This window comes from Megascapheus bottae, chromosome 28 (genome assembly GCF_031878675.1).
Source record: "Megascapheus bottae isolate mThoBot1 chromosome 28, mThoBot2.hap1, whole genome shotgun sequence".
Classification (NCBI taxonomy): Eukaryota; Metazoa; Chordata; class Mammalia; order Rodentia; family Geomyidae; genus Megascapheus; species Megascapheus bottae.
This window is the reverse complement of record NC_143536.1, coordinates 1,387,295-1,410,859: the sequence shown is the minus strand read 5'-3', so window position 1 is coordinate 1,410,859 and position 23,565 is coordinate 1,387,295. Positions and strand designations below refer to the sequence as shown.

The 23,565-nt window shown below is 51.7% G+C and overlaps 1 protein-coding gene across 1 annotated transcript; it reads right to left on the bottom strand.

The window, feature by feature from the left end:
- Nucleotides 1-2,078: 2,078 nt before the first annotated feature.
- On the bottom strand, nucleotides 2,079-10,432 carry Slc15a4 (solute carrier family 15 member 4). Its single transcript, XM_090319851.1, has 8 exons — nucleotides 9,908-10,432; nucleotides 7,459-7,754; nucleotides 5,208-5,376; nucleotides 4,764-4,841; nucleotides 4,321-4,489; nucleotides 4,059-4,214; nucleotides 3,382-3,540; nucleotides 2,079-2,994 (listed from the first exon to the last, which is right to left on the bottom strand). The coding sequence occupies exons 1-8, from the start codon at nucleotides 10,430-10,432 to the stop codon at nucleotides 2,819-2,821; spliced, it is 1,728 nt and encodes a 575-aa protein (XP_090175977.1). The 3' UTR covers nucleotides 2,079-2,818.
- Between the last annotated feature and the right edge of the window lie 13,133 nt (nucleotides 10,433-23,565).

Genomic DNA, 23,565 nt, shown 5'->3' with positions numbered 1-23,565 from the left:
CTGCCCCACTCCATCTGCACCAGTGTGGCAGCCGTCTTCACGTCTCACACAGAGCACACCCTGTGACTGAAAACGCGCCCAGAGAAGCCTCTGCCTTCCACTGCCTGCTTCACAAACGCATCTACCCTCCCCTCGGCTCAGAGCCAGCTGAAATCACCCAGCCTCTTCTGAGCGCCGAGACAGGCCGTGGGCCTTACTCAGTCTCCCCCACAGAAACACCACCTCCGGGACAGTGTAGACTGTTTTGTTCTCACTGCAAACCAGCTCCAGTCTTCAAAGCCCAGTGCGTCATCAGAGACGCAGGATACTGGTGAGTGGACAGTGTGGGGTGTGGTAACGGCCGTCCCCGCTGGCATCACACCCCTGCACGGGAAGACCTGCGCCCGGCGTGGCATCCCGGACATCAGGAAACGCTGGGCCTGGGCCCCTGGTTTTCGCCTTTGAGTCACCTCCACCCGAAGGGTGGTAGGCAAGAAGCCCTCCAGGTCCATCTATCCTGCCGAGTACCAAGCCCTGGGTGGCTCTGGTCGGCCGTGACCTGCATGCACCCATTCCTGTACAGCTTACAAAGACCACCCACTGTGTGGACGTGGTGCTGTGAGCTGCAGCCATGGGGGGCCGCTGGGAGAATGCATCCTGGGGGCTCATGCAGCAGGTGGCAGAGCAGGGATGTTGCGTCCCCACCACTGGCACCAGCCTGGGGGTCCGCTGATCTTGGCAGCCGCCAACTGTGACATGCGTGGTGGCTGGCACTGAGACGGTGTGCCTGCAAATGACACCTTCTGGCCACTGTGGACTTTTCTCACATTTCCACTCCACTTTGAATTATCTGGCTCTTCTCCCTTATTATGTTCCATCTCAACAAAACCCGTTGTGTACTCTTCCTCCAAAGATGGCCTGCCATGTGCTGTAAGGTGTGCCGTGGGCTGCCTCCCCGTGCCAGCTCCACTCTGCTAGCAGCAGACCTGCGTGCAGGTGTCTGCAGGACCGGGCGCCTGCCGGGGCAATGGACACCAGCTGCACTGGCGCTCCCTCGGCCTGCAGGTGCCCCTGGTGGACCTCAGCTGGCCTTACACCCGGGTGGCCGCTAGCCCGGACTTCAGGACAGCAGAGGCGCAGCCAGGCCTTTCTCAGCACCTCCCCCATGACACTGGCCGCTGTTCCCACTCCACCACGTGCTCTGGCCGTTCCCCACACTCAGGTGAGAACGTCAAGGGTCTCTAGTCAGGGGTGAAGGCCCCAGCCAAGCCACTCCTCCAAGGCACGGACCGGGGAGCCTGCCATGACACTCAGAGCTGGCATGCCGGGCGGAAGACAGCTGTACATGTGGTTGACCACTGGGTCATCTGCTCTAGTGGCTCCCAGAGCTCTCATGTAGGATGGTGGCCAGGACAGACAAGGCAGCCAGGATGAGGTGTGCAGCAAGGGCTACCCCTGAGACCCCACACCTCCACGGCCAGGAAGCTCTCTGGACCTGCGGGCGGCCCTCTGCTGTGCACAGCACTGGGAAGGTGTCGTGCTGCTGGATACCACAACCGGCTGTGACCACTCCCAGCTGGCAAATGAGGCTGGAATCCAACATGCTGACAGCACAACTGCCCCGGTGGCCAGTCCCCAGAGGATTCCAGGTACCCCAGACAGGGCCTGGTGAGGACAATATGTTTCTGCCACCTAGGAGACTGCACAGGCCAAATGCTGACAACCCCTGGCACCCAGAGCTCTGGCCAGGACCAGGCCGAGGCGGGATGCGTGCTTTCCACAGGGCTCTACAGGGAGGTGAAGGCCACGCCTGGGCAGACCCCGTGTGGTTCAGAGGAACTGAGGGCAGAGCCTGGGCAACCCCTGCTTCCCCACACCAGAATCTAAACAGTGTTCTGTCCTGCGACGCAGAGCCCAAGGCAGGCAGAGCGCGCTGTGCGTTGGCCAAGTATGGCCAGGCATACTTGAAGAATGAAAAGTCACAGGGCTGTGCCAGGGTGGACAGGCTGCCTGAGGTCTTGACAGGGGGAACCTCAGCCCACCCACTGGTGTGCACACGCCTACCAGAGACGCGTGCAAAGACCACACGCACCATCATGCCTGCTCACAGCCCGGAAGCTTTAATAACTAAATGATGCCAACCACAACCTCAGACAGAACGCAGCATAACAGTGCCCGCAGCCCCCGGTCTAAGTGCACACCCATGCCAGTCACCAGGTCCGCGGAGTGATTCCGTAACACAAGGACCTTCACACAGCCACCCACGCTCCCTGTCCAGTTTCACTAGTATGCAAACGAAGCGTGGACATGGGCAAGGTTCACGACACCCTTACTGGCTCAGCAGCAAGGAAGGGCTCAGTCTCGTCCCTGACACATGTCCCTGCCTCCTTTCAAGTCATGTCAGTAGTTTAAGGAAGAAGCATCTGGAGGCAGGAGCCATGCACACCACTAACCTGTATCTAAGACGCCTGCAAGGGCAAGACCTGCAGCTATGAAAGTGGAAAACCACCTGGCACCGGACATGTCTCTGCCTCAGGCCAAGTCAGTGCCTGCAGATTTACAGACGGAGGCATACAGGAGCCAACCACACACCTACACTTCCCTAAGACTTCACGCCCTCGACACCTGCGTTTCTCCCCAAGGCAGGCCAGGCTGCTGGGAGACAGACCACAGAAGGCACTTACCCAGTTCTGGGCAGAGGGGGGAGGAAACAGTTACTGTGCCACGCAGGTCCGGGAGGCCCAGTGACAGCAGGACCAGGGCCAGGTACCTGTCTGGTGTGCGCACGAGGGCCCCAGGCCCTCAGGCTGGCACACATGGGGCAGCAGGCCCACTGTAGTCAGGTTCTTCCGCTGGAGGGGCCACTGTCCACTCTTCTGCTGGCTGGTCCGCCATCTACTCTTGACCGGTGGAGGTCGTACTTCACAGAGACAATGAGAAAAAGCAGGAGCGTGACTCCTTGAATGGCAGCCAGAAGAAAGAAGTAGTAGTTGAGGTGGCATCCATTGATGTTACCTGTGGGGCAGACAGGAGGTGTGAGGGCAGCCCTAGAGCAAGTCTCAGCTTCCCACCCAAAGCTCTCCAGTAATCACTGCTCAGAAAGAGAAATAGCCACTTGCCCACCATTCAGTGCCCACCAGAGAAGCCACACAGCCAGCACCGCTGGCCTATGTAAGTCTTATGGAATTCATTTCTTCAGTCAGGTCATGGGGGGGGTGCCACCTCAGTGGGATTCCATGCACACAAGGAACACAGGCATCCAGCCAGAGGAGAGGGGAGGAAGGCAGGGGAGGCAGGAGAGGGTGGGGCCCGGTCCTCCCCTCTCCCCGTGTCCCTCACCTCCTCTGCCCCCTCCCCGCAGGCCAGCCCTCCAGCCTGGTCACCCCACGGGAGGCTCTTTACCAAAGTCCTCGTGGTTGCTCATCCACCCGATGGCTTTGACAGACACCAGAGCCAAGAGCCCTGAGCCCACGAAGGAGCCGACCCCCGAGAAGAAGAAGAAGAGGCCCATGACGGCGCTCTGCATGGACCTGGGGGCCGCAGAGTAGGCAAACTCCAGCCCTGGGGAGAGAGGGGGCATGTCACCGACAGACCCTGCAAGGTGGTTTCCATATCCCATCACCGTGCTCCTACAGATAGTCCAAGAAGCCGAATCTCTCCTGTGTGAAAACCAAGCATGTGTGCTGAGACAAGGAAGCTCCCTGGGGACTTGCTTGAAAGGCAATACATAAAACCCCTCAAGAAGTCCACGGGAGCAGGTGGAGAGACACGCCACGTGGTCTAGTGAAAGCCCACTTCCCCCACCCCAGCAGGCAGCAGTCCACACTGTGAAGTGTCCCACAAGGCCATGGTCTCAAAATCAGATCTGCTTTAGACCCAGGAGCCGGCTGAGCCACAGGGGCCAGCACCAGAGGACAGCTGTTGGCTCTTTTTCTGTCTGGTGACTCATGGTGGGAAAGCACTGTCATGCAAATATTTTTGAGGACACTGTTTCTGACCAAGCCCAGCCTCTAGCACACCGCTGTGCACCCACTTGGTCTAACTGCCTGGGATGGCCAGGCTCCTGGCACCGCGCTCACCTGCGATACTCGCAAATATCTCGCTGATGCCAATGAGCACGTACTGGGGAAGCTGCCACCAGATGGGCAGGTCTGCTGCATGGTAGACCACGTTGCCGATCGTCTGGTTGATGGTTTTCTCTTTAACAAGGTCCAGCCTTTTACTCTCCAAGATCCCTACAGTGTGTAAGTGAGTCAGTCAAGCCGTACCATCAAATTCAACAAGCAGGAGCTGCTTCCAGTGACTTCTGGCAAGTATGATTCAGGTGTTCAAGGCACTCACCCGCAGCAAAGGCGGAGGACATCACGAAGAACATGCCCACGGCGATCCTCTTGAGGGGGGAGGGCAGCAGGCCACTCCTCCGCAGCACGGGGTCCACCAGCTTGTCCTTGAGCGGGATGAGCAGCAGGATGAGCAGCGCGTCAAACATGGTGAGCCAGGCTGCTGGGAACTGGGCAGAGCACAGCACAGGGGGCTTAGTCCCCCCTCACAACACCCCCGCAGGGAGACGGGAGACAGCCCTGAGCACCTCGGAACCACCGGGGAGGGGGGAGGGAGGGTAGGGAATGGGGGGAGGGGAAACATTGATGTTCACTTGTCCAGGAAAGCTGAGCCCGACAGACAGAATGGCACTTTAGGCAACTGTGAGCCAGTGCGTGCCACCTGCTCACACTAACAAGAGAGTCTGTGGGCAGGTCTGTCCCACGCCACCCCAAGTTCCTTACCGTGTGAGGGATGGTCGTGATGCTTGAGATCTCTGGAATCTTCAGATGAAGACTCTGCAAGACGTATGTGGTCTGCATCTGCATACAGCAAACAGGACGTGCGGGTGATGCAGCAGCACTCTGCAGGCCTGTGGCACCTGCCACCATGGCCAGGAGGCAGAAATACACAATGGTTCAAGCTACAGAGCAATGGGTCAACCAGCTGCCTGTCCTACAGCCCCTTGAGGACCAATTTTGGCAAAGATGGCAACTACCAAATAAGACACTATGCTAAGGGGCTGAAGAGTCAGAAACATGGGGCCACTCCTAGCTTTTCCTTGGAAAAGCTTCCGAGTGCACAGAACAGACAAAGGAGCCCATAGCTAAGCCCTGACTCCAGACCCCAGACGCCAGGGGTGGGAAGGCCTGGGGGCGGGAGGCCGGAGCCCTGCCTGCGGCACTCACTTGAAAGTAGACCGTCCAGTACGGAATCAAAGCCAAGAACACAGGCACGATCTTGACCAGGGCTTTCATGTCTTCCACTGTGTCCTCTGTGAACGGCCCTCCACGCGACATCTTACATGAATCAAACAGACTTTGTTTAGAAGACTGCTGAAAGACTCCACTGCCTTCACTTGGGAAACAGAATGAAGGAATTAGTCTTCTTCTACCCCACACAATTACTTGGCAGCAAATTCAGTCTGGGGGTAGGAAACCAGCTGACTATCCTGAACCTCCTCTAACTCACTTCATTATCAACTGCACACACCCAAACGAGAGCCACAGTTCTTCCTAGCTACAGTAAGCGGCCATCACTTGCTGACCCAAGGGCCTGCTCAGTGCCACGTGTGGAGGCCAGGAAGGAGACAGACAGCAGAGCCTGCTCACAATGCCACAGACAGGCCAGTGTGACCGGCAGCAGGGAAAGCTGCCAGCCGACTCTTAAGAGAAGGGGCGACATCGAGCCTGGCGGCAGCACATCGAATAACAGTGCCTGGTGCATGGGGGGTACAAGTACTCATGTGTTAAGTCTTGACCGCAAACCTAGGTGTTTTGAAAGGGCAATGCAAGGAGGACATCAGGGCACAGAGCAGTCACAAACTACACCTGGGGCTGCAATTCTCCCTTGGGCAGTCCCGGCCTGAGGGGTACCACAGGTCACAGCTACTCCTATACCCCCAGCCTTGCCTCGGCCCCACATGTCGAGGCATAGAGAATGCTCCCTTGCCAAGGACCAGCAGGACACCATGCATCCTATCCTGTGTCACATGGGGTGGGGTCAGGTGTTCCCCACCCGTGAGGCCGGGCCTCCCACAGGAGCCTGGAGAAGGCTGGGGGAGGGGGCTGCACATAAGAAATGCCAGGCAACAACTAACAGCAAGTTTGCTTCCAACTCTGGACTCAGCCATGGCCAGGGTAGAAACCCAGTCTCCTGCTTTCCCAAGCTGCCACTATTTGGCCTTATTCTCTTACAAAACACACACGTGGATCTACTACAAGCCACGGGCTCTTCTTGTTGGGTACCGGGGGCATATCGTACATGTTTTTGAGGACACGAGTCAAATCCTTAGGAAGCATGGTCTATACAACAAAAGGAAGTATAACTTCCAAGGTATTACTGATTCCTTTATCCAAAAGATTTTCTAACTCCTAACATCCTGATCTATCTAAGGCAGTTATTACCAGCAATTTAGATCATGTAAATGAGTTTCTATAAAAGCATGGAAGTCACACACAGAGTCCCTCTCTGCGGAGAAATTGCTCACACAGGCTGCTGACAGGATCCCTGTTACCGGAGCCATTTCAGAACTGCTGGCTCCATGCGTGGCATCATTATACCAGTGCCTGCAGCACAATGTGAGGCCATGGGCGCAGAGGACAAGGAGGCAGAGCAGACTCTGCTCCTCACAGCCTGTGCTGGACTTCCTGGCTGGGTCAGGTAAGGTCCCAGGGGCACATAGAGCCCTGCAGCCTACAGCAAGGGCCCACAAGTTCTCAGACGGACTCTAGGATGTGGAGAGAGATGGAAGCTCCTGGGCCACTTCCAGTCCAGCATGAGGAAAGGAGTAATCTTCACCTCTCAGTTAAAATCGGAATTCCACTTGAGGGGATAGCAACTGAGGCCAGATGAAGCTGGGCCGCTCAGGCAGCCAGGCAGCTGCCACAGACAGCCCCGTCGTGTGTCAGGTGTCTGGGAGAACTCCAACTCCCTACAAGCCAGCCGCTGCCACCACACAGGGAAGCAAGGTGGCATGGCCGGGCCACCATCTGGCCACGTATCTGGTTGAACATCTACCTGACCACCACCTGGCCCACTATGACTGCCTGCCACCTTGTACTGTACTTGGGAGGGGCTTCCAGGACTCACGTCTCCAGCACTCCAACTGGTACTGAACCACCCACAGGAGCGCCGTGGCTCTCACGACGTCCCTCAAAACTCGGCCTCTGGAAAGTGCAGCACTGACTGCGGCTCCCATATCCACCACTGCTGAAATCCTTTCGTGATCAAGCACCACTCAGAGGGCATGCACTCCACCCGCCCCCATCCTCTGTAAGCCACGCTGGCAGCCAGGAAGCTGAGCATGGGGATGGCACGAGTGCCTTCGCCTCAGAAAGGGCACACTGCACCCTGACCTCCAGAGGACGCAGGTCGCAGGACCCCAGACAGCGGCCTGCACACACCACATGCTGCCTGAGATGACAAGGAAGCACTTACCCACTGCCTGGGTGCCCGGCCCGGCGCCGCTTGGACCAGCAGGAGTAGGTCAGGATTTTGAACATATCCGTGAAGGCACTGCCATCTGGGGGCTTGGTGATAAAGACCCTCTGGCCACAGAGGAAAACCACAAACGCCACAGCCACGCAGACCGTGGGGATCAGATAACCAGAGAAAAAGCTCACGTTCTGCTGGACATAGGCAATGCCTCCTAGTGAAAGGATCGCTCCCAAGTTAATGCTCCAATAGAACCAATTAAAAAATCTCCTGGTGGCTTCCGGACCTCGATCTTTGACCTACAATAGCAGAAAAGGAAAACACTTACCAATGCATGGTAACATCTCATCCTTTAGTTCATCCCTTCCCTCCCCCTCTCTTATCCATGATGGCAGCACACGCACCTTCTCAACTTGTAGACAAAGCTCACCTTCCAAAGGAAAAAGATAATCCTCAATGGCTTCACAGAATCCTAACCTTAAATCTTAGCCACCCTCATTTCCTATAAACTTCCTGGTAGTGAATTTGTCTCAACTTTTCCGAGGGTCTATAACCAAAATGTCTTTATATCCAAGGCTTCCCAGGTCATAAGCCCACACATCAACCATTCCACACAAAAGGGTGCTGCCTCTGTGACAGACAGATAAATGCCTCTGGCTCCTGGCTCAGGGCTACCACTCCACTGGGCATCAGTCAAATTACGTCACCAAGGGCACAGCTGCATCCAGCCCTGCCAGGACAAACAGCTTTTCACATGACTGGTCCAAAGGAACTCCTAGAATCAAGCCAGGCAGCAAAGCTAAAGGCCTGGATTAAGTAACTTGAGCTAAACAGTTGGCTGTAGACATGGCTGACTTGCAATTTTCCCCACTAGAAAAAAAGGCATTATTTGTCCTTCCTCTTTCCGATCCCTATTGCAAATACTAGATCCATCGCTCAAGGACTGTCACTGGGGTGCCTGGAGCTAGCAGAAGCACTCTGGAGGGTGTCACCCTTGAACTCAGCTCACATCCCATGAGAACCATCCACCCACCCCCTTAAAGCTGCCGACCTGTCCCACTCACCTCTTGGCAGAATGCCTCCCAGGGCCCAATGTAGACAGATTTTAAAGAGTACCTTAAACACAAAGACATGGCCTCCACAGGAAAGGGCAGACAGATGGACTAACCCCACGCAGACAGCAGCTTTCTTCCCTGCAGGAAGCAGCCTACACCTGAGGGACCACAAAGGCCTTCGAAAGCCCCTCAACGGCCAGCCAAGATCAGGTAGTTGGCATAATATCAAGGGCTAAACATGCAACATTTATGTTAAACATGTGGCCTTTTGTGTATTCAGTAACTGTCCACCCCTGTAGTAGCAGCCACTCAACTACCACCTGTGGTCACTGAGCATCTGCCTGTGCTGGGTGCTCTAAACAACTCTCAGGGGCGCGAGAGGGAGACCTGCATGTGCCTTCCTTCAGTACATCTTCAAGGTCCGTCAGAACTTAAGATCTTTTTGTGCGGCTGAATCACAGGCCACCGGGAGCCTCTAGCAGCAGAGGTGTCGTGGTAACTAAACCAGTACTGAGCAGACTTGGCACAGAGCAAGCCCTCAGCCACAGCCAGTGTGGGCCAGGCACCCAGGGCCTTCCTGGGTGCTCCTGAGGGCACCCACCTACCACTTCCACACAAGCAGGGCTTGTTATCCAGGTGTCTCTCTGGCCAGGAACAGCAGACTAACCTGGAGCCCCGGGTCACCACCTCCCACACGGCACTCTCTGGACAGACATAACCCTCCTCCCATTGGCAAGGAGCTGACCGCTGTGAGCTGAGGTGCCAGGGGCCCCTGTAAGGGCCGCTGGATGCTGCCATGTACCTAACAGGTGGGGGAAACCCAGAGGGGCTGTGTCCAACAGGTTTCACTTTGGAAGACTGAAACCCACGCCTCACAGCTTTCACTCATTACACAACTCTTCCCGTCTCCAACCACTTACAAGCACAAAAGAGGCCCACCAGAGCCCTCAAAAACAGGAAGTAGCCCTGATTTGTCACCGGGGCCCCTTGAGCCTTTCTTTTCCCCTGGGAGATTCTTGAGTCCTCCCTCCTTCGTGCCAGGGGCTTAATGCCAACCAGAAGCACGCCTCTTCTTTTCCCATCTGGCCCGTGTCACCAACGAGGCCTTTGACGCCCAGAAAACAGTGAACAGGGAGGAACCGTGCATTCTCACTCTACAGCCATGGCAGGGGCGCCCAGGCCTTCCCGGGCCCAGGCCCCCCGCATTTTACCCTTATGTGCAATCCTGAGAACAACCGCGAGCTCCCCTGTCTCTCAAGTCTGGGTGCAAACGGCGCCCCCGACTAGGCCTTCGGGGTGATCCCGCTCGCGCTCGCGGCGCCTGCCCACCGTGCCCGCCGGGCGCTTCCTCCTCGCGGAGGGCGGGGACCCCCCGCGGGCCGGCGCGGCGGCCTCACCTGGTCGGCGCCAAAGGGCGCGATGTTGGCCTTGACGGTGGCCACGCCCAGCCCCACGAGCGCCAGCCCCGCGAAGGTGGCGGGCGCGCAGCGGCGGGCCGGGCCGGGGCCGGGCGCCGAGCCGTTGCGCGGGCGCCCGGGCCGCGGGGCCCCGCAGAGCGCGGCGCGCGTGGCGGGCGCGGCCAGCAGCGGGAAGGCCAGCATGCCCAGCAGGTAGAGCGCCAGGCTGAGCAGGATGGCGCGCGCCCGGCCGAGCCGCGCGTCGGCCAGCCAGCCGCCGAAGGGCGAGCCCAGGTAGGTGAGGCCCATGAAGAGCAGCAGCGCCTGGCTGGCCTGCGCGCCCTCCCAGCCGAACGGCGCGCCGTTCAGGAACAGCACCAGGTCGGCCGTGACGCCGTAGAAGGCCGCGCGCTCCAGCAGCTCGGCCAGCAGCACCGCCCCGCAGGCCAGGCGCCGGCCCGCGAACGCGCCCGCCGCCCGCCGCGCGCCCAGCAGCGGCGCCCGCTCGGCCGCCGCGCCCTCCATCCGCCGGCCGCCGCCCGCAGCCCTCGCCGCGGCCGCCCGGACGCGTTCCCGGAAGACCCTGACGCCGCGATCTCGCGAGACCGCCCTTCCCTCGGCGCCCCCATAGGGCGGGGCTGCTGTCCGTCATCCCCGGGGACTTCCTGCCCCGCCCCGGAAGCGCGGCGGAGCCGCCCGCCTGCGCTGCCTGGGCAGGTGCTGAGGGCCGCGTCCGGGCGCCCTGGACCGAGGGACGGAGCCCGGCGCCCCGAGGCCGCGGCCGCGTCGCAGCCCGGGTGTGGCGGGGTCCCGGTGGCCGTCGTGCGACGCGAAGGGCTTGGCGTGGGGGCACTGAAGACGGTAGGGTGCCCTCGGGGTACCCGGCGGCCGGGGCACGTGGCTGGGACGGCGAGGCCTTCCCCGGGCCGCGGGGCGGGGCCGGAAGAGGCCCAGGCCCCACCCCGCCCCGGGCCCCGCCCCGCCCCGGGCCCCGCCCCATCCCGGGCCCCGCCCTGCCCCGCCCCGGGCCAGCGAGGCCGTGGCTCCAGGGGCCCCGCCAGCCGCTGCGGAGGCGCACGCCTGCCCTGCTGGGCTCCCGAAGGTCCCCGCCCGTCCGCCATCCTCGCAGTCCTGAAGCCCCGGGAGCCCCGGCCCTGGCCTGCCCTCCAGACCTGAGTCTCCCGGAGTAAAATGCTTTCGCGTGCAGTGCCGACCGCAGGCAGCCTTCACAGCGCCCGCACCCGAGCTAAACGAGTAACCACGGAGCCAGGCGCAGAAGGGGCTCGGGGCCTTCATCCTGAGGCCAAGCAGAGCCCCCACAGCCGCTCGGAGCGCACAGCCTTCAGCCTTGAGGGTGACATGGCTTACTTTTGTAGAGGATGTGAGAAAGTCAGGTTTGGGTGTGACTTTTTTTTTTTTCCCCAAGCCCTCATTTTAGTGGATCCTATGAACAGAAACTTGGGCCTCTTAGGTGCTTTTCCTCCAGTGTTTAAAAAACCCACAAGACCAGTGTTCACCCACAGGAGGGGCAGGAGGAGAAGCCGAAGAAAGGGAAAGTGAACTTCCATTTCAGTCCCTCCTACCCCCCAGGATGTCAATGTCAACACCCAGGCAGGACAGCCACACCTAACCACCCTGTGTCAACTAGTCCTTTTAAGGTCCCTGACTTGCGACCCTAATTTATTTGGCAATCATAATGTACACAATTGGAAGTTACGAAATGTATTTTGGTATTAGGTTGGCCCCTACAAGGAAAAATAATGGCGATGAATGAACAAGAACTGAAAGTGTGGTATGAGTAACAGCTGATATATGAGGAAAGGATAAACTGATCAATAAGCTCTGTTGGGGAAAGTGACTAAGCATAAGCTTCATATTTAGTACCAATTCCAGATGGATTAATATGAAACCAAATAGACCAAAAATATAAAAGCATTAGGAGAAAAAAAATTGGCAAATAAAAATCTTGGCAGAATGTTTTACTAAGCCAAATCAGAAGCAGTAAAGAAACAATTGATTTGACTACGTAAAGTCTTAAAACTTACTTGGATAAATAACAATAATTGCAGAGTCAAGGGTTGTGATGTTAGTGGAACCTGGAGGGCCAGTTTGATCCTCTGCATAACAACACTGTGCGGTGTCACCCCTTCATTCACTCTTTCCTCCTCACCCCCACCCACAAGTTGTACAGTTCATTTGCAATAGTGTCCAGTGAATGTTTACCCTTTGTCCCTCCATCTTTCTTTATCTGGTTTGAGATAGGCTCTTACTAAGAGTTGAGGATACTCAAGACCCACCTCCACACAGTGATCCTCTTGCCTGTGCCTCCAAGGTGCAGCATCTGTAGCTTGTACCACCATGACTGGTTGGGCTGAAGAATTCATAAGACCAGGATGAAAGTGTAAACATACCATACAGAAAAATGAGCAGAGTGGATGGCCAGGGCCCTTAGGGAATACTGCTCATATTTATATTGGTCTCTTTTCTCTATTGATAAAACTGCACGTAGGGATCTTTCTTAGTTAATCCATGCTGCCTGTGACTTGGGTGGGACTGCCCGGCATTCAGGGTTCTGGAATGAGCCTGTAATCTAAATCTATCCGATCCATCAGCATTTTATCTGCCAAGCTAAAGTGATTGGTTCACACAAAGGCACATGATCCATGATGAGTTGCTCAGGTTTAAACCCAAAGCTTATTCTGGAATGAGCAAGAAAAAAGATTCTCCTTTCTGCTGTATTTAGAGTTAGAAAAATATAATGGACCATCAAAAAAAAAAAAAAAAGCAACCCAGAAGGGAGAAATGAGACAAAACGTCTTCCAAAAACTCAGCCTGTAGGACTTGGTGCTGGTCTTAGCTAAAAGCATTTTTTCTGATATTACACTCACTTATGAGCCTGTAAATCCTCTTTTTGATAATGCAGATGGGAATTTATCTTAGCTGCAATTGCGATGGTGCCAACTAATATAAGTAGTACACACTTACCCAGAGAGGAAGGCAGAAAAGAAAAGAATACAGATGCTTTTCATGAAAACAATCAGGTTAAACCAGTAATTCTAAAATGCAAAGGGGGGGCATGTTTTGTCACATGACATGAAAAGAGTTTGGTGGGAGCAACATTTTGGGAAGTGAGCATGCTTGTAAGTGGTCCATGGAAAGGTGAACTCATGCAACTTCTCTGGATGGCAGAGTCCAGTGTGTGGAAACTTAGTTTACAGATGATGCAATTCTACTTGTAGGAATCTAAACACCTTTACTGCAGCATTGCTGATAATAGCAAAATGCTCAGAAACAGCACAGGGTGAGCACTGGGAAAACATTGGTTGAATTATGAAGCATGTATATGCCAAGGTTCTATGTAGTTATTTAAATGATTTGGTCCATGTAGGACTATGAAGAGGAAAAGTACTCATTGTCACAGTTTTCTTGTTGGAGACTGCCTCTGGGTTTCTTAACTTGTTGCCTAGGACTTTTAATATGATAGGCTTAGCAAATAGCTTTAAGCTGCTCTGCTGTGTTAAGAAACATCTGGACTGTTATCTTGACAGTTGATATATAGACTGTTCTGATTTACGTTAAAGAAATGTTTGAAGTGTTATCTCGACAGGTCGACTTGCTCCATCTCCTGTCTTCTCAAACCCCCTTTCCTGCTTATAATGAGATTCTCGCAAACTCCCTTTTCCTGCCTATAATGAATCTTGCAAATTAAAAATTCCGCTGCACTAGCCCCTGCTTTAGAGCCCTATATAAACCCCCTCTGACTTTCAATAAGCAGACCTTGATCAGAACACTGTCTTGGTCTCATTTCTTTGTGTTTGTCTGTCCCACTCATTTAGGTACAGACCTAAAGCGTCGCCACTTGTGGGGAGCCGGAGCAGCCGAGACGGCGCCTGTCCCCTGTCTCGCTCATTGTATACAAACTTCTTAGTTCCCCTTATCTGGTGTGTGAGTGCAGAGCCTTTGCTCGTTCCAGTCTGCGCGTATGACGTCAGAGGCCTGACCAATCCTGAGTTTTAAAATGATCCTGGCAACACAGCAGCCAATGGAAAAAGTCCCGCGTTCCTTGATTGTTTATAAGCAGCTGCCCCTCTGCTTCAGCTCTCCCTTTAACCAAGTGGCTCTTCATTAAAAGCGTGATCCGAGAAGGATCCTCGGGTGGTGTCCGTTCTTCCCTGCTGGTCAGGGGTGCCGGGTGCCGCAGCCACTGAGAAGGACTGCGCAGTCAAAGCCACCCCAAATTCAGAGGATGAGGAGAACCCGCCTGCATCCACTGCCAAGGTAGGAGAAATTCGACGAAATGGGACAGAAACTTAGTAAGCAAGAGTTGTTTGTTCAAGGCTTAAAGACTTCACTCAAAACACAAGGAACGGTTAAAAAGAAAGATTCAAAGGCATTTTTCGATTACCTAGAAGAATTATGTCCTTGGTTCCCCAAAGAGGGAACGATTAATGAGGTTAAATGGCAAAGAGTTGGGAACTGTTTAAATGATTAAGAAGATTCATGTTTTTATAAGAATTTTCATTTAATTATTGCAATTGTGGTCAAATAAGGAACATTTTCTGCTTGAAACTGTAAATAGTGCATGCTTGGCCATGTACACTGTAAATAGCCTTTACCAAATGTGTTTGACAGGGAATTGTTTTTATGTAGATAAAATGATCATTGAGTTTAAAGATTGCTTTTTTACAATTCCCCTACACACTGATGATATTTTGTTGGCGGCTCAGGACAGGCCAGATCTACTTTCTAAAGCCTTTCTTAACCTTGGCTTGCAAATAGCTCCTGATAAAGTCAGTTTCGTGTTGACTGCCTCCATACCTTTAGATATTCAATGGCTCAGGCCTTATTTAAAATTGCCTAATAATATCTTTTGCCCCTCAATGATATTCTGCGAGGAGACTCTGACCCCCTCCTCTGCCCCCCCCCTTAAGCTTACAGCAGGACTGTCTCCACACCCTGTCCCTGAGGAGCTACAACCACCTGCCTCTCAGGCCTTAAGTTCCCAGGTCCTAGAAACTGCTGCAGGCCCTAGCTCCTGGGTGTAGCTGGCCTAGCAGCATCCTAGCAATTGGCATGCCCCTGGTCCTGGCCAGAGTCATTCAGCCGCTGCTCTTAAAGAGAACCTGCCCTATAATCTCTAGGGAGAGACAAGATACGGATGTTGTGACATTCTATGATGACTGCATTAGTTATGAAAAAATTGGCATAGAACTGCTCCCCCAATTCTAGGGGCCACAGTCTAATCGCATGGGCGGGAAAAACAATTGAGGCTACTAAAATTCATAAGGATCAGGCAAATACAAGTTTCAAATACAGGTTTCTTCATGATCTCCCCGCAGTAAATATGCTCATGGGAACCACCCAACCAGGGCTCCCAAGTCTTTCACCAATTCCTAATAATTTGTATATTTATGCTATTGAGATAAAAGATGGCTTTTTTCTAGAAACAGTGGTTTTCCTTTAACAACCTTTTTTGTAAAAGATTCCCAGGTGAAAAGCAAAGGCCTCCGGAGGTAAGTAGAAATTGGCTGACCCCCTGTATGTCTGTGTTTTGTTTTGTTTTTAAGAAAGTGCACTGTGGTCCTAAAACAGAGAGAAAAGAAGGCTGGATGCAGCAAGGTCTCTAAGGCCTGGGTGGTCAAGGGATGCCTTGACCCCCCTTCTGAGTTTCTTGTGGATAACAGGGCATACCTGAGAGTCCCACCAGCAAGACATGTCTAAATCTAAAAATAGCTGTTGGGTGAAAACATTCATCTGAGCTCATGTTTTTGTGTTAAGTGTATCTGATTAAGTCCAATTTTCTTGTTATATGTCAATGTCTGATTTTGTTTCAGAGCCTTTTGTAGGTAGGTTAGGATGGCCTCCGTCTGCCAGCTACCAGGGAACGGAAATCTCTTTCCGTCACTCTGGTAGTTTAAGGCCAGGCATGCCATCAAAACTTTAGGAGTTACTTAAAAGTCTCTGCTTCTCTGTCTTGTTCGTGTTACATATTTTTCCGTGTCCAGTTTTGTCTTTAAAACTGGTACCAGTGCTAAATATGTTTCCTTGTGATTTTTATGTATGTATATGTCTCTGTTATTTATTTGAACATTTCTGGGCCTGGTGTGGCAGCTACCGCGTGTCTGCAGTTGTAACAAGCCCTGGAAAAATAAATTCCAGCTAAGTTGCCTTGTAAAAAGTTTTGTTTTGAACCTGGTTCTCACCTGTAAGAGTAAAATTGGCAAAACTCTCTTGAAACAAACTTCGGGAAAATGAACGGCCGATATTAATTTTGCGCGCTTTAAGATCTTTGAGTATGAATGCGTGTGTGAATGGGTGTGAATGAATATGGTCAAGGTTAAATTGTCAGCATGCTATGTAAACAAAGGATAAATTTATACTTGAAACACAAAAGCAATTGGGTAAATTTAAGTTTAAACTTCAAGAAAAGTATTAGGTTTAAATGTTTCCTATGTCTCAAAGGTGCATTGTTTTAAAAAGAAACTGGTAAAAAGTATTTTTCTAAAGATCCTGAAATCTGCATTTTAAAAACCTGGTATTGCAATGGATACAGCTGTTTACATTGCAAACATTGTATCCTGTTTAGCACAGAGATATTAGGGAATTTGGGATTTAAGTTAAAGTTTGGAGACATGTATTAGAGATTTAAATGTAAATTTGTTTATTAATGTCAAAAATTTTGCCTGTCTGTCTTTTCTTGCAGACTGACACTAGAAATCTGATGGTAAAATGTGGATAATGTGATTAGTATTTTAAAGGAATGTTTAAAGGTTTATCTCCATGCAATTGGGTGTATTTTTAAAAAAAGGAAGGAAACTAAGTCCAGATTTAGACTTTTGGTGCACTGATGTCCGTAGTTCTTGCATTAGGGAAAAACTGTTATTTGAGTTTAAACTGTTGTAGGAGTTCTAGGCAGTAATCTAAACTGCAGGAAAAAACGAAAAGCCTCTTCTAAGGCAAGGGGAGAGCCTTGAGCCCTAAGGGGCCTGGAGACAAAAGGAAGTTCCTTGAGCCCTTGAAGGTTTTTCAAATGCAAATAAAGACTAAAGTGTTAAGTGTTTAAGCAAATATCTGTAAAAGTTTTAAAGAACATTAGAAATGGGTTTCTGAATAAAATTTGAAAGTGAAGTTGTCCTAAATGTTTCAAGAAAGAGAAAAAAGGAAAATTAGGACTACCAAAATGATTGCTTAATTGCTATTTAGCCTGCTCTTATAAAGTCTCATAGCAATTTCCAGCTGGCCTATGGAGAAGGACAGCAATCCTTATTCAGATGTAACTTTGGCTCTTACCAAATTCCAGGTAAGATCATGCTTAGAGACTATTTCTGTGTTGACCACCTTGTTGCTTTAATTGGAGTAACGTGGCCTTTTGTAGGACTCATTGATCTGAAAGCTGCAGTTTCCAGCCAGCCCGGGCAAAGCAAGATCCCTGTGAGACTGTGGTGTCTAATCTGCCAGCAGAATGCTGAGGCAGAGTTGCTTTGGAGCTCAAAGTGGCAGAGTGCTGGCCTTGAGCTGTAGAGTTGAAGGACAGCACCCAGACCCTGAGTTCAAGTCCAGCAACCAACAGAGTGAAGTGCCAATGGAATGTTCATCCCTGTGTGGAAAGACACCACTGGGACAAAAGAAATAAAGCATCCAGATGCAGAAACCTCTGCTTGGATGGCAGAGATGGTGTCAGATCCTAGAGTCACTTGTGCTTAGTCATTCAATATTAATCAGAACCGGGAGGTCATAGAACAGTTTGTAAGCATGCCTTACTAATGCCCGTGCCTTTCATAACTGGGCAGGAACTTGTCAATTATCTGTGATAGTGGTAGTTTCAAGCTGACTAAGTGAAGTTTGATTTGACACCAGCCACAAATTCAGGAAAGTTTGTGGATCTGAGGTTTGTGTCCCTACTATCTGTTTAGATCTGGCAACTGAAGCATAATTAGAGTTGCAGGGATTAAGTTCCCCAGACAATCAAGAAAATGCCTTGGCAAATGGGTGCTAAGTAAGCTAAACTATTGTAGCCAAAGAAGGTTTGTGCAGTTGTTAAAAGTTGAATATGATCTCTAGTTTGGAGCAAATCATTGTTCCTGATAGCTAATCCTGGCAACCCCTTGGTAAAATAGGCTAAACCTTTTAAGGTCCCTGGTCAAGTACAGAGACAACACCCCTGAGTCAGCTTGAATAAGTTACAGAAGCTGAATCTCCACCCATCAATCCCCTTTAGATAAAGGGACCAGGGAATCACTGGGAGAATTCACTGAAGTCAGGCCTTAAGTTAAGCTTCTTCAACCAGTTTGTGCAGAAATTTGCAGGCAATCCAGCAGGAGGTGTGACATTCCATTGGAGTTCCTGAGAGATGAAGCTGCTGCCACATAGTCTGCCCTGCCTGATTCCACTACCACCGCACAACTGTTTCCTGAGAGGACTGGAAAAACTCTTGGTGATGGGAATTGGAGATGTACAAGCATTATCTAGTACTGTCCGAGATTTACAGGAACAGCTAGATTCCTTGGCAGAGGTAGTACTTCAGAACAGGAGAGGGTTAGATCTGTTAACTGCAGAAAAGGGAGGTATCTGTTTGGCTTTACAGGAACGATGTTGCTTCTATGCAAACAAGTCTGGCATCATCCGAGACAAAATCAAAAACCTTCAGGAAGATTTGGAAAGAAGGCAAAAAGAGCTGGCTGACAATCCCCTCTGGAGAGGATTCAATGGACTCTTACCTTATCTCTTGCCCCTGCTAGGACCCTTGCTTGCCTTATTACTAATTGCTATGGTTGGACCATGTATTGTTAATAGGCTTGTTTCATTCATAAAGCAGCAGATAGATACCCTGATGGCAAAACCCATACAAATCCATTACCACCAATTGGCTCTTAAAGACCCGGATGTACCATATGGCTCTCCTATGGAGACTGCGCCTTAGTCCCACATGGCGCACACCCTTTGGGTGAAGGCATCTGCTTAAGAGGTGCACTGCTAGTGCAAAGGGGCTAGTAAAGCTAGCATGTGGGACCCCTTGAGAGATACGCACGATAGCATAGGGGTTGGTGTCGCATCATCATGGGACGCGGCCTTGTGAGTACAGGACTGTTTCCCCTGACAACCCCCTCCTTCTCAAAACGACACCCGAGGCTTTGAATAAGGGACACGACTGCCAACCAACAGTTCGCTCCCCTTGTTCCACCTCCAAAGTGCATGAAGGATCAGTGCCTCTGTCTCCCCTCTCAGATTAATGCCTATTGTCACCAATGTAGCCATATGTGGTCATTTATAAAAACAAAAAGGGGGATTTGTTGGAGAGTGCCTCTGGGTCTCTTAACTTGTTGCCTAGGATTCTATATGATAGGCTTAGCAAATAGCTTTAAGTTGCTTTGATCTGTGTTAAGAAACATCTGGACTGCTATCTTGACAGTTGATTTGTAGACCATTCTGATTTACCTTAAAGAAATGTTTGAAGTGTTATCTCGACAGGTCCACTTGCTCCATCTCCTGTCTTCTCAAACCCCCTTTCCTGCTTATAATGAGATTCTCGCAAACTCCCTTTTCCTGCCTATAATGAATCTTGCAAATTAAAAATTCCGCTGCGCTAGCCCCTGCTTTAGAGCCCTATATAAACCCCCTCTGACTTTCAATAAACAGACCTGGATCAGAACACTGTCTTGTCTCATTTCTTTGTGTTTGTCTGTCCCACTCATTTAGGTACGGTTCCCTCCCGGGTCTCAGTTGACTGAACCCTGCGGGCTGGGGCATTTTCTGTTGCTGCGTAACAAATTGCACAATTCCTGTAGTTCAGAACAACACTGTTTATTAACTCAAAGTTCCACAGGTCAGTAGTCCACATAGGGCCACAATTGGCCCGTCTCTTAATGTCCTCAAAGATGAGTGGGTAGACACTTCACCCAGAGCCCTGAGTTCTCACCCCGCTGCAGAGGGCCTGCTGGCATACAGCAACTTGGGGTGGTGGGTTGAACTGCCCACTTCTTTGCTGCCACAAGGATCTGGGGGTTCTCCCAGCATGTCATGCCACATGGCACCACCACAGTGAAAACTGGCAACAGAGAACTGCCCAGGGCCCCTCTCATTCACCTTAGGAAATTTTCAGTCCCTTCACTCTACTTTTCTCTTGTTAAGATGCAGTCTCTGGGTGGCCCTGAAATTCAAAATCCTCCTTCAACATTCTCCCAAGTGCTTGGATTAGAGGCCTAGACCCTGCAAAGGCCACCCCTGGATTGTGGAATGATCACTGCCGTTAAAGGGGCAGTCACCAGGTAAGACTTGCCCTGCATTATCTTCCTGTCACAAAGAACCAAACCACACCTGCAAGTTCTCGTCCCAGGAGCTCTCTAAATGGTGTTTGATTGAACATAGCTGGGGGAACAGGTAAGCATACCACATCGCTTATGGGCCATGCAAGAATTTTGACTGCCACAATTATTAATGAAAAGAACTTATTACCACCACCAAAAAAATAGAGACTTCCTATTTCTTGTAACAGTAATAACAGAAAACAGAGACAACAAAAATCAGCAACGAAACTATTTCCCATGGGGGAACCAGAGAAAACCAGTGCAAGAATACTTCATGGTGGTCAGGTTCCAGGACTTCTGGGTCCCAGGCTCGTGTGAAACTTGTTGGGGACACAGCACTCCAGCTGAGGCTGGCTGGGGACTCCCAGAGGAGCAGAGTGCTAGAGCTACATTATGTATAGCGAGCACCTCGAAAGCAGGTCCAGGAGCGTGGCTCGTTTTCCAACTACAAAGGCTAGAAAATATGGAATATTGGCAGCAGCACTTATCTCAGGGCTGTGGGATGTTTACAGTTCTTCTTTGTTTGCTCCCTGGCAGGGATGAGAATCTTTGGGATGTGCACCAGCACACTGAGGAGTTACAGTCCAGTGCTAGAAGGCTGAGGCTCTGGGGAAGAATGCTTCTGCTGGACTTCAGCCTGTGGGTGAAGCAACCCTTCACCTCAGGTAGACTATATCTGGTCTTTATTAAGTGCTGTTAATGAAAGTCAGGGACAGGAAACAGAACCAGAGCACACAAACTACAGTGACACACATTTCTTCTCTTCTTACCATCTTTCTGTTTCTTCTTCTCTGCCACAAGCAAACATGCATGCCTGTGGACACCACACACACACACACACACACACACACACACACACACACACACACACACACTAGTAGTTCAGGAATACTGAAAGCACAAAGACCAAAAAAAAACCCCAAAAAACTGATAAAAACAGGTGCAGGGTGCCCCACTACTGACTGCCATGAGGAAAAAGATGCCACGTGTTGATTTTTACAGCAGGGCTTCCCTTTCCCTCTGAAGCCAGTAAGCCCATAGGTCCAGGAAGACAGTAACCTTCATTTGTCCTGGTGTGGGGATCTGGAAGCACACCCAGCGCCACCACTGGCTCTATGTGCATTTCATGGCCTCTCTTGGAATGTTGAAGCAGTCCCATAAGAGGCGCCCTGTATTCTGCCTTTGACACCCGTCCTCCTCGCCAGAAATTTTGTATAGATACCTCATGATGATGTGTTTGGCTCAGTAATTACATCCTGATACCCCATGATAACATATTTACCTCTGTGCTTCTTTCTATTACTTGATTGGGAGAATCATGAAAGATTCATTAAAATGAGCTAATTAACTATGATATTGTTTATGATTTTCTGATTTTACAAAGGAGTAAACGGAAGCAGAGAATATATAGCATAATAGGTCCCAAAAGATACATAAAAAAAATCTCTCTCCTGACAAAACAGGTGCATTTCTGAAAAATCAGAGTTGCCATCCAGCGAAGCTTCTCTTATCCCTGGCTCCTCTGAAACACAGGAGTGCAGGTCAGGTGTCTCCAACCTGGAGTCTGAGCTTCTTGGCAGGTAGAGATTGAGGGACCATGGTTTGAGGGCAGCTGGCACAAAGGTTCTTGAGACTCAGTTTCAACCAGTGGTTGGGTGCAGTGGCACAGACCTGTCGTCCCCATTCATATGGGAAAGAACAAGTAGGAGGTTCAGCTCTCAAACCAGCCTTGGCAAAAAGCGAGGCCCTACCTCAAAATTAACCACAGCCTACAGGGGCTCCAGGCGCGGCCAGTGGGGAGGATCTGCCTCCTATGTATAGGCCCTCAGTTTTCCTCACAGCGCCGCCACCAATTTAAAAGGCAAACCATAGCCACACTCATTCAGTGACTTGGTTGTGTTTGGCATGTGTCTTCTGAGTGCCTTGGTAGCACCTGTGCCCTCCTGCTTGGGTAACAGAGTAGGGCCAGTCAGGACTCCATCAGGGGCAGGGCTGACGGCTCTACCACCACGATGGCTCCAGCGACTGGATCCAGGACGTGGGAAGGGCACAGAGAACCTTCCCAGATGGGGTTGTGGGGGCCTCCAGGGGCAGCACCTCTGGAGCAGGGAATTGTGTGGAAGGCGGAAGGGCCAGAGAAAGATATGCCCATGTCCTAATCTCTAGTCTCCATTTGTGCTGCTAAACACAATACCATCTCGTCTCCTCTGGCCCCGGGAGTCCATGGCCCATGTTATTCACAAGCCTTCAGAAGCCACTGGTGTAAAATCTGCTGGTCCTGGTTCTCTGGAGACCCCTGAGGAAGGGAGGCAGCTGTTGACATTTCGGAAGGATAGTGCTCTTTGGGCAAGGCTGTCCAGCACACTGTAAAGTGTTAGAACTGCCTGGCCTTGTAAACCATAGAGGGCTTTCCTTAATCACACTGACAGCAAATTCCATCCATCCCCACCTTTCCCAAAGTCCCCTGAGAGCAGCTCTGTGTCTGCCATAGAGGGGCTGGAAAGGAGGAAAGTCACAGGCAGGCAGTTACTACCTGACAGGATTAAAACCCCAATGATGCACCTGCTTATCAGGAAACTGGAAGGTGAAGGAAAAGAGCAGGGTGCAGTGGCCTTTGGGGAGAGAGAGGTGATGTGTCTCTAACTGTGCTGCAAAGGCAGGATCAACCTCCTTCCCGCTTCCTGCTGTAAGGAGTGGGTAATGGGTCCTAGGTCCTGCTGAGCAGAGCTAGTGGTGGTACTTGGGGCTCTTCAGGCTAATGAAGGGGCCGCAGGGGCTCCCCAGCTGGAAGGTATCTACCCGTGCTAGGGTGGCTTCCCTCGGAAGTATTTTGGGAGTGTGACCCATTCCAGGAGTTATGAGTCAAACAGGTTGGGCATCACTGTCTGTATGTATCATTGCAAAATTCTTACCACTGGGAGTATTTTACAATCACCCAGATAACCCACACCCGCTGTCCAGGTGTGCTGGATGGGCCTCTCAGAGGAGGTCCAGCTGGGAAGAGGAGCTGCACTCACTGCGGTCCACACAGCTCTCCCCAGTCAGTCAGCCCACTAAAAACCTCAAGGCTGTGTCCTGTGGGACAATCATTCAGGCACTGAAGAAGTGAGCTTATTAGGAAAGACGGCACACGGGGAGATGGCACTCCAGAGTGGCTGTGATCTCACGGGAGGGGGTCGGGTTCTTGAGGTGACGCATGTCAGAGCAGGACATGATGCCATGGGGAGATGGCACTCCAGAGTGGCTGTGATCTCACGGGAGGAGGTCGGGTTCTTGAGGTGACGCATGTCAGAGCAGGACATGATGCCATGGGGGGATGGCACTCAGAGTGGCCGTGATCTCACGGGAGGGGGT

Coding starts and splice junctions, on each gene's coding strand:
- Slc15a4 (XM_090319851.1), bottom strand. CDS start 10,432: ATGGAGGGCGCGGCGGCCGAGCGGGCGCCGCTGCTGGGCGCGCGGCGG. Junction 4,842..5,207: donor ACTGGACGGTCTACTTTCAA/GTGAGTGCCGCA, acceptor TGCTGTATGCAG/ATGCAGACCACATACGTCTT. Junction 4,215..4,320: donor GTCCTCCGCCTTTGCTGCGG/GTGAGTGCCTTG, acceptor TACACACTGTAG/GGATCTTGGAGAGTAAAAGG.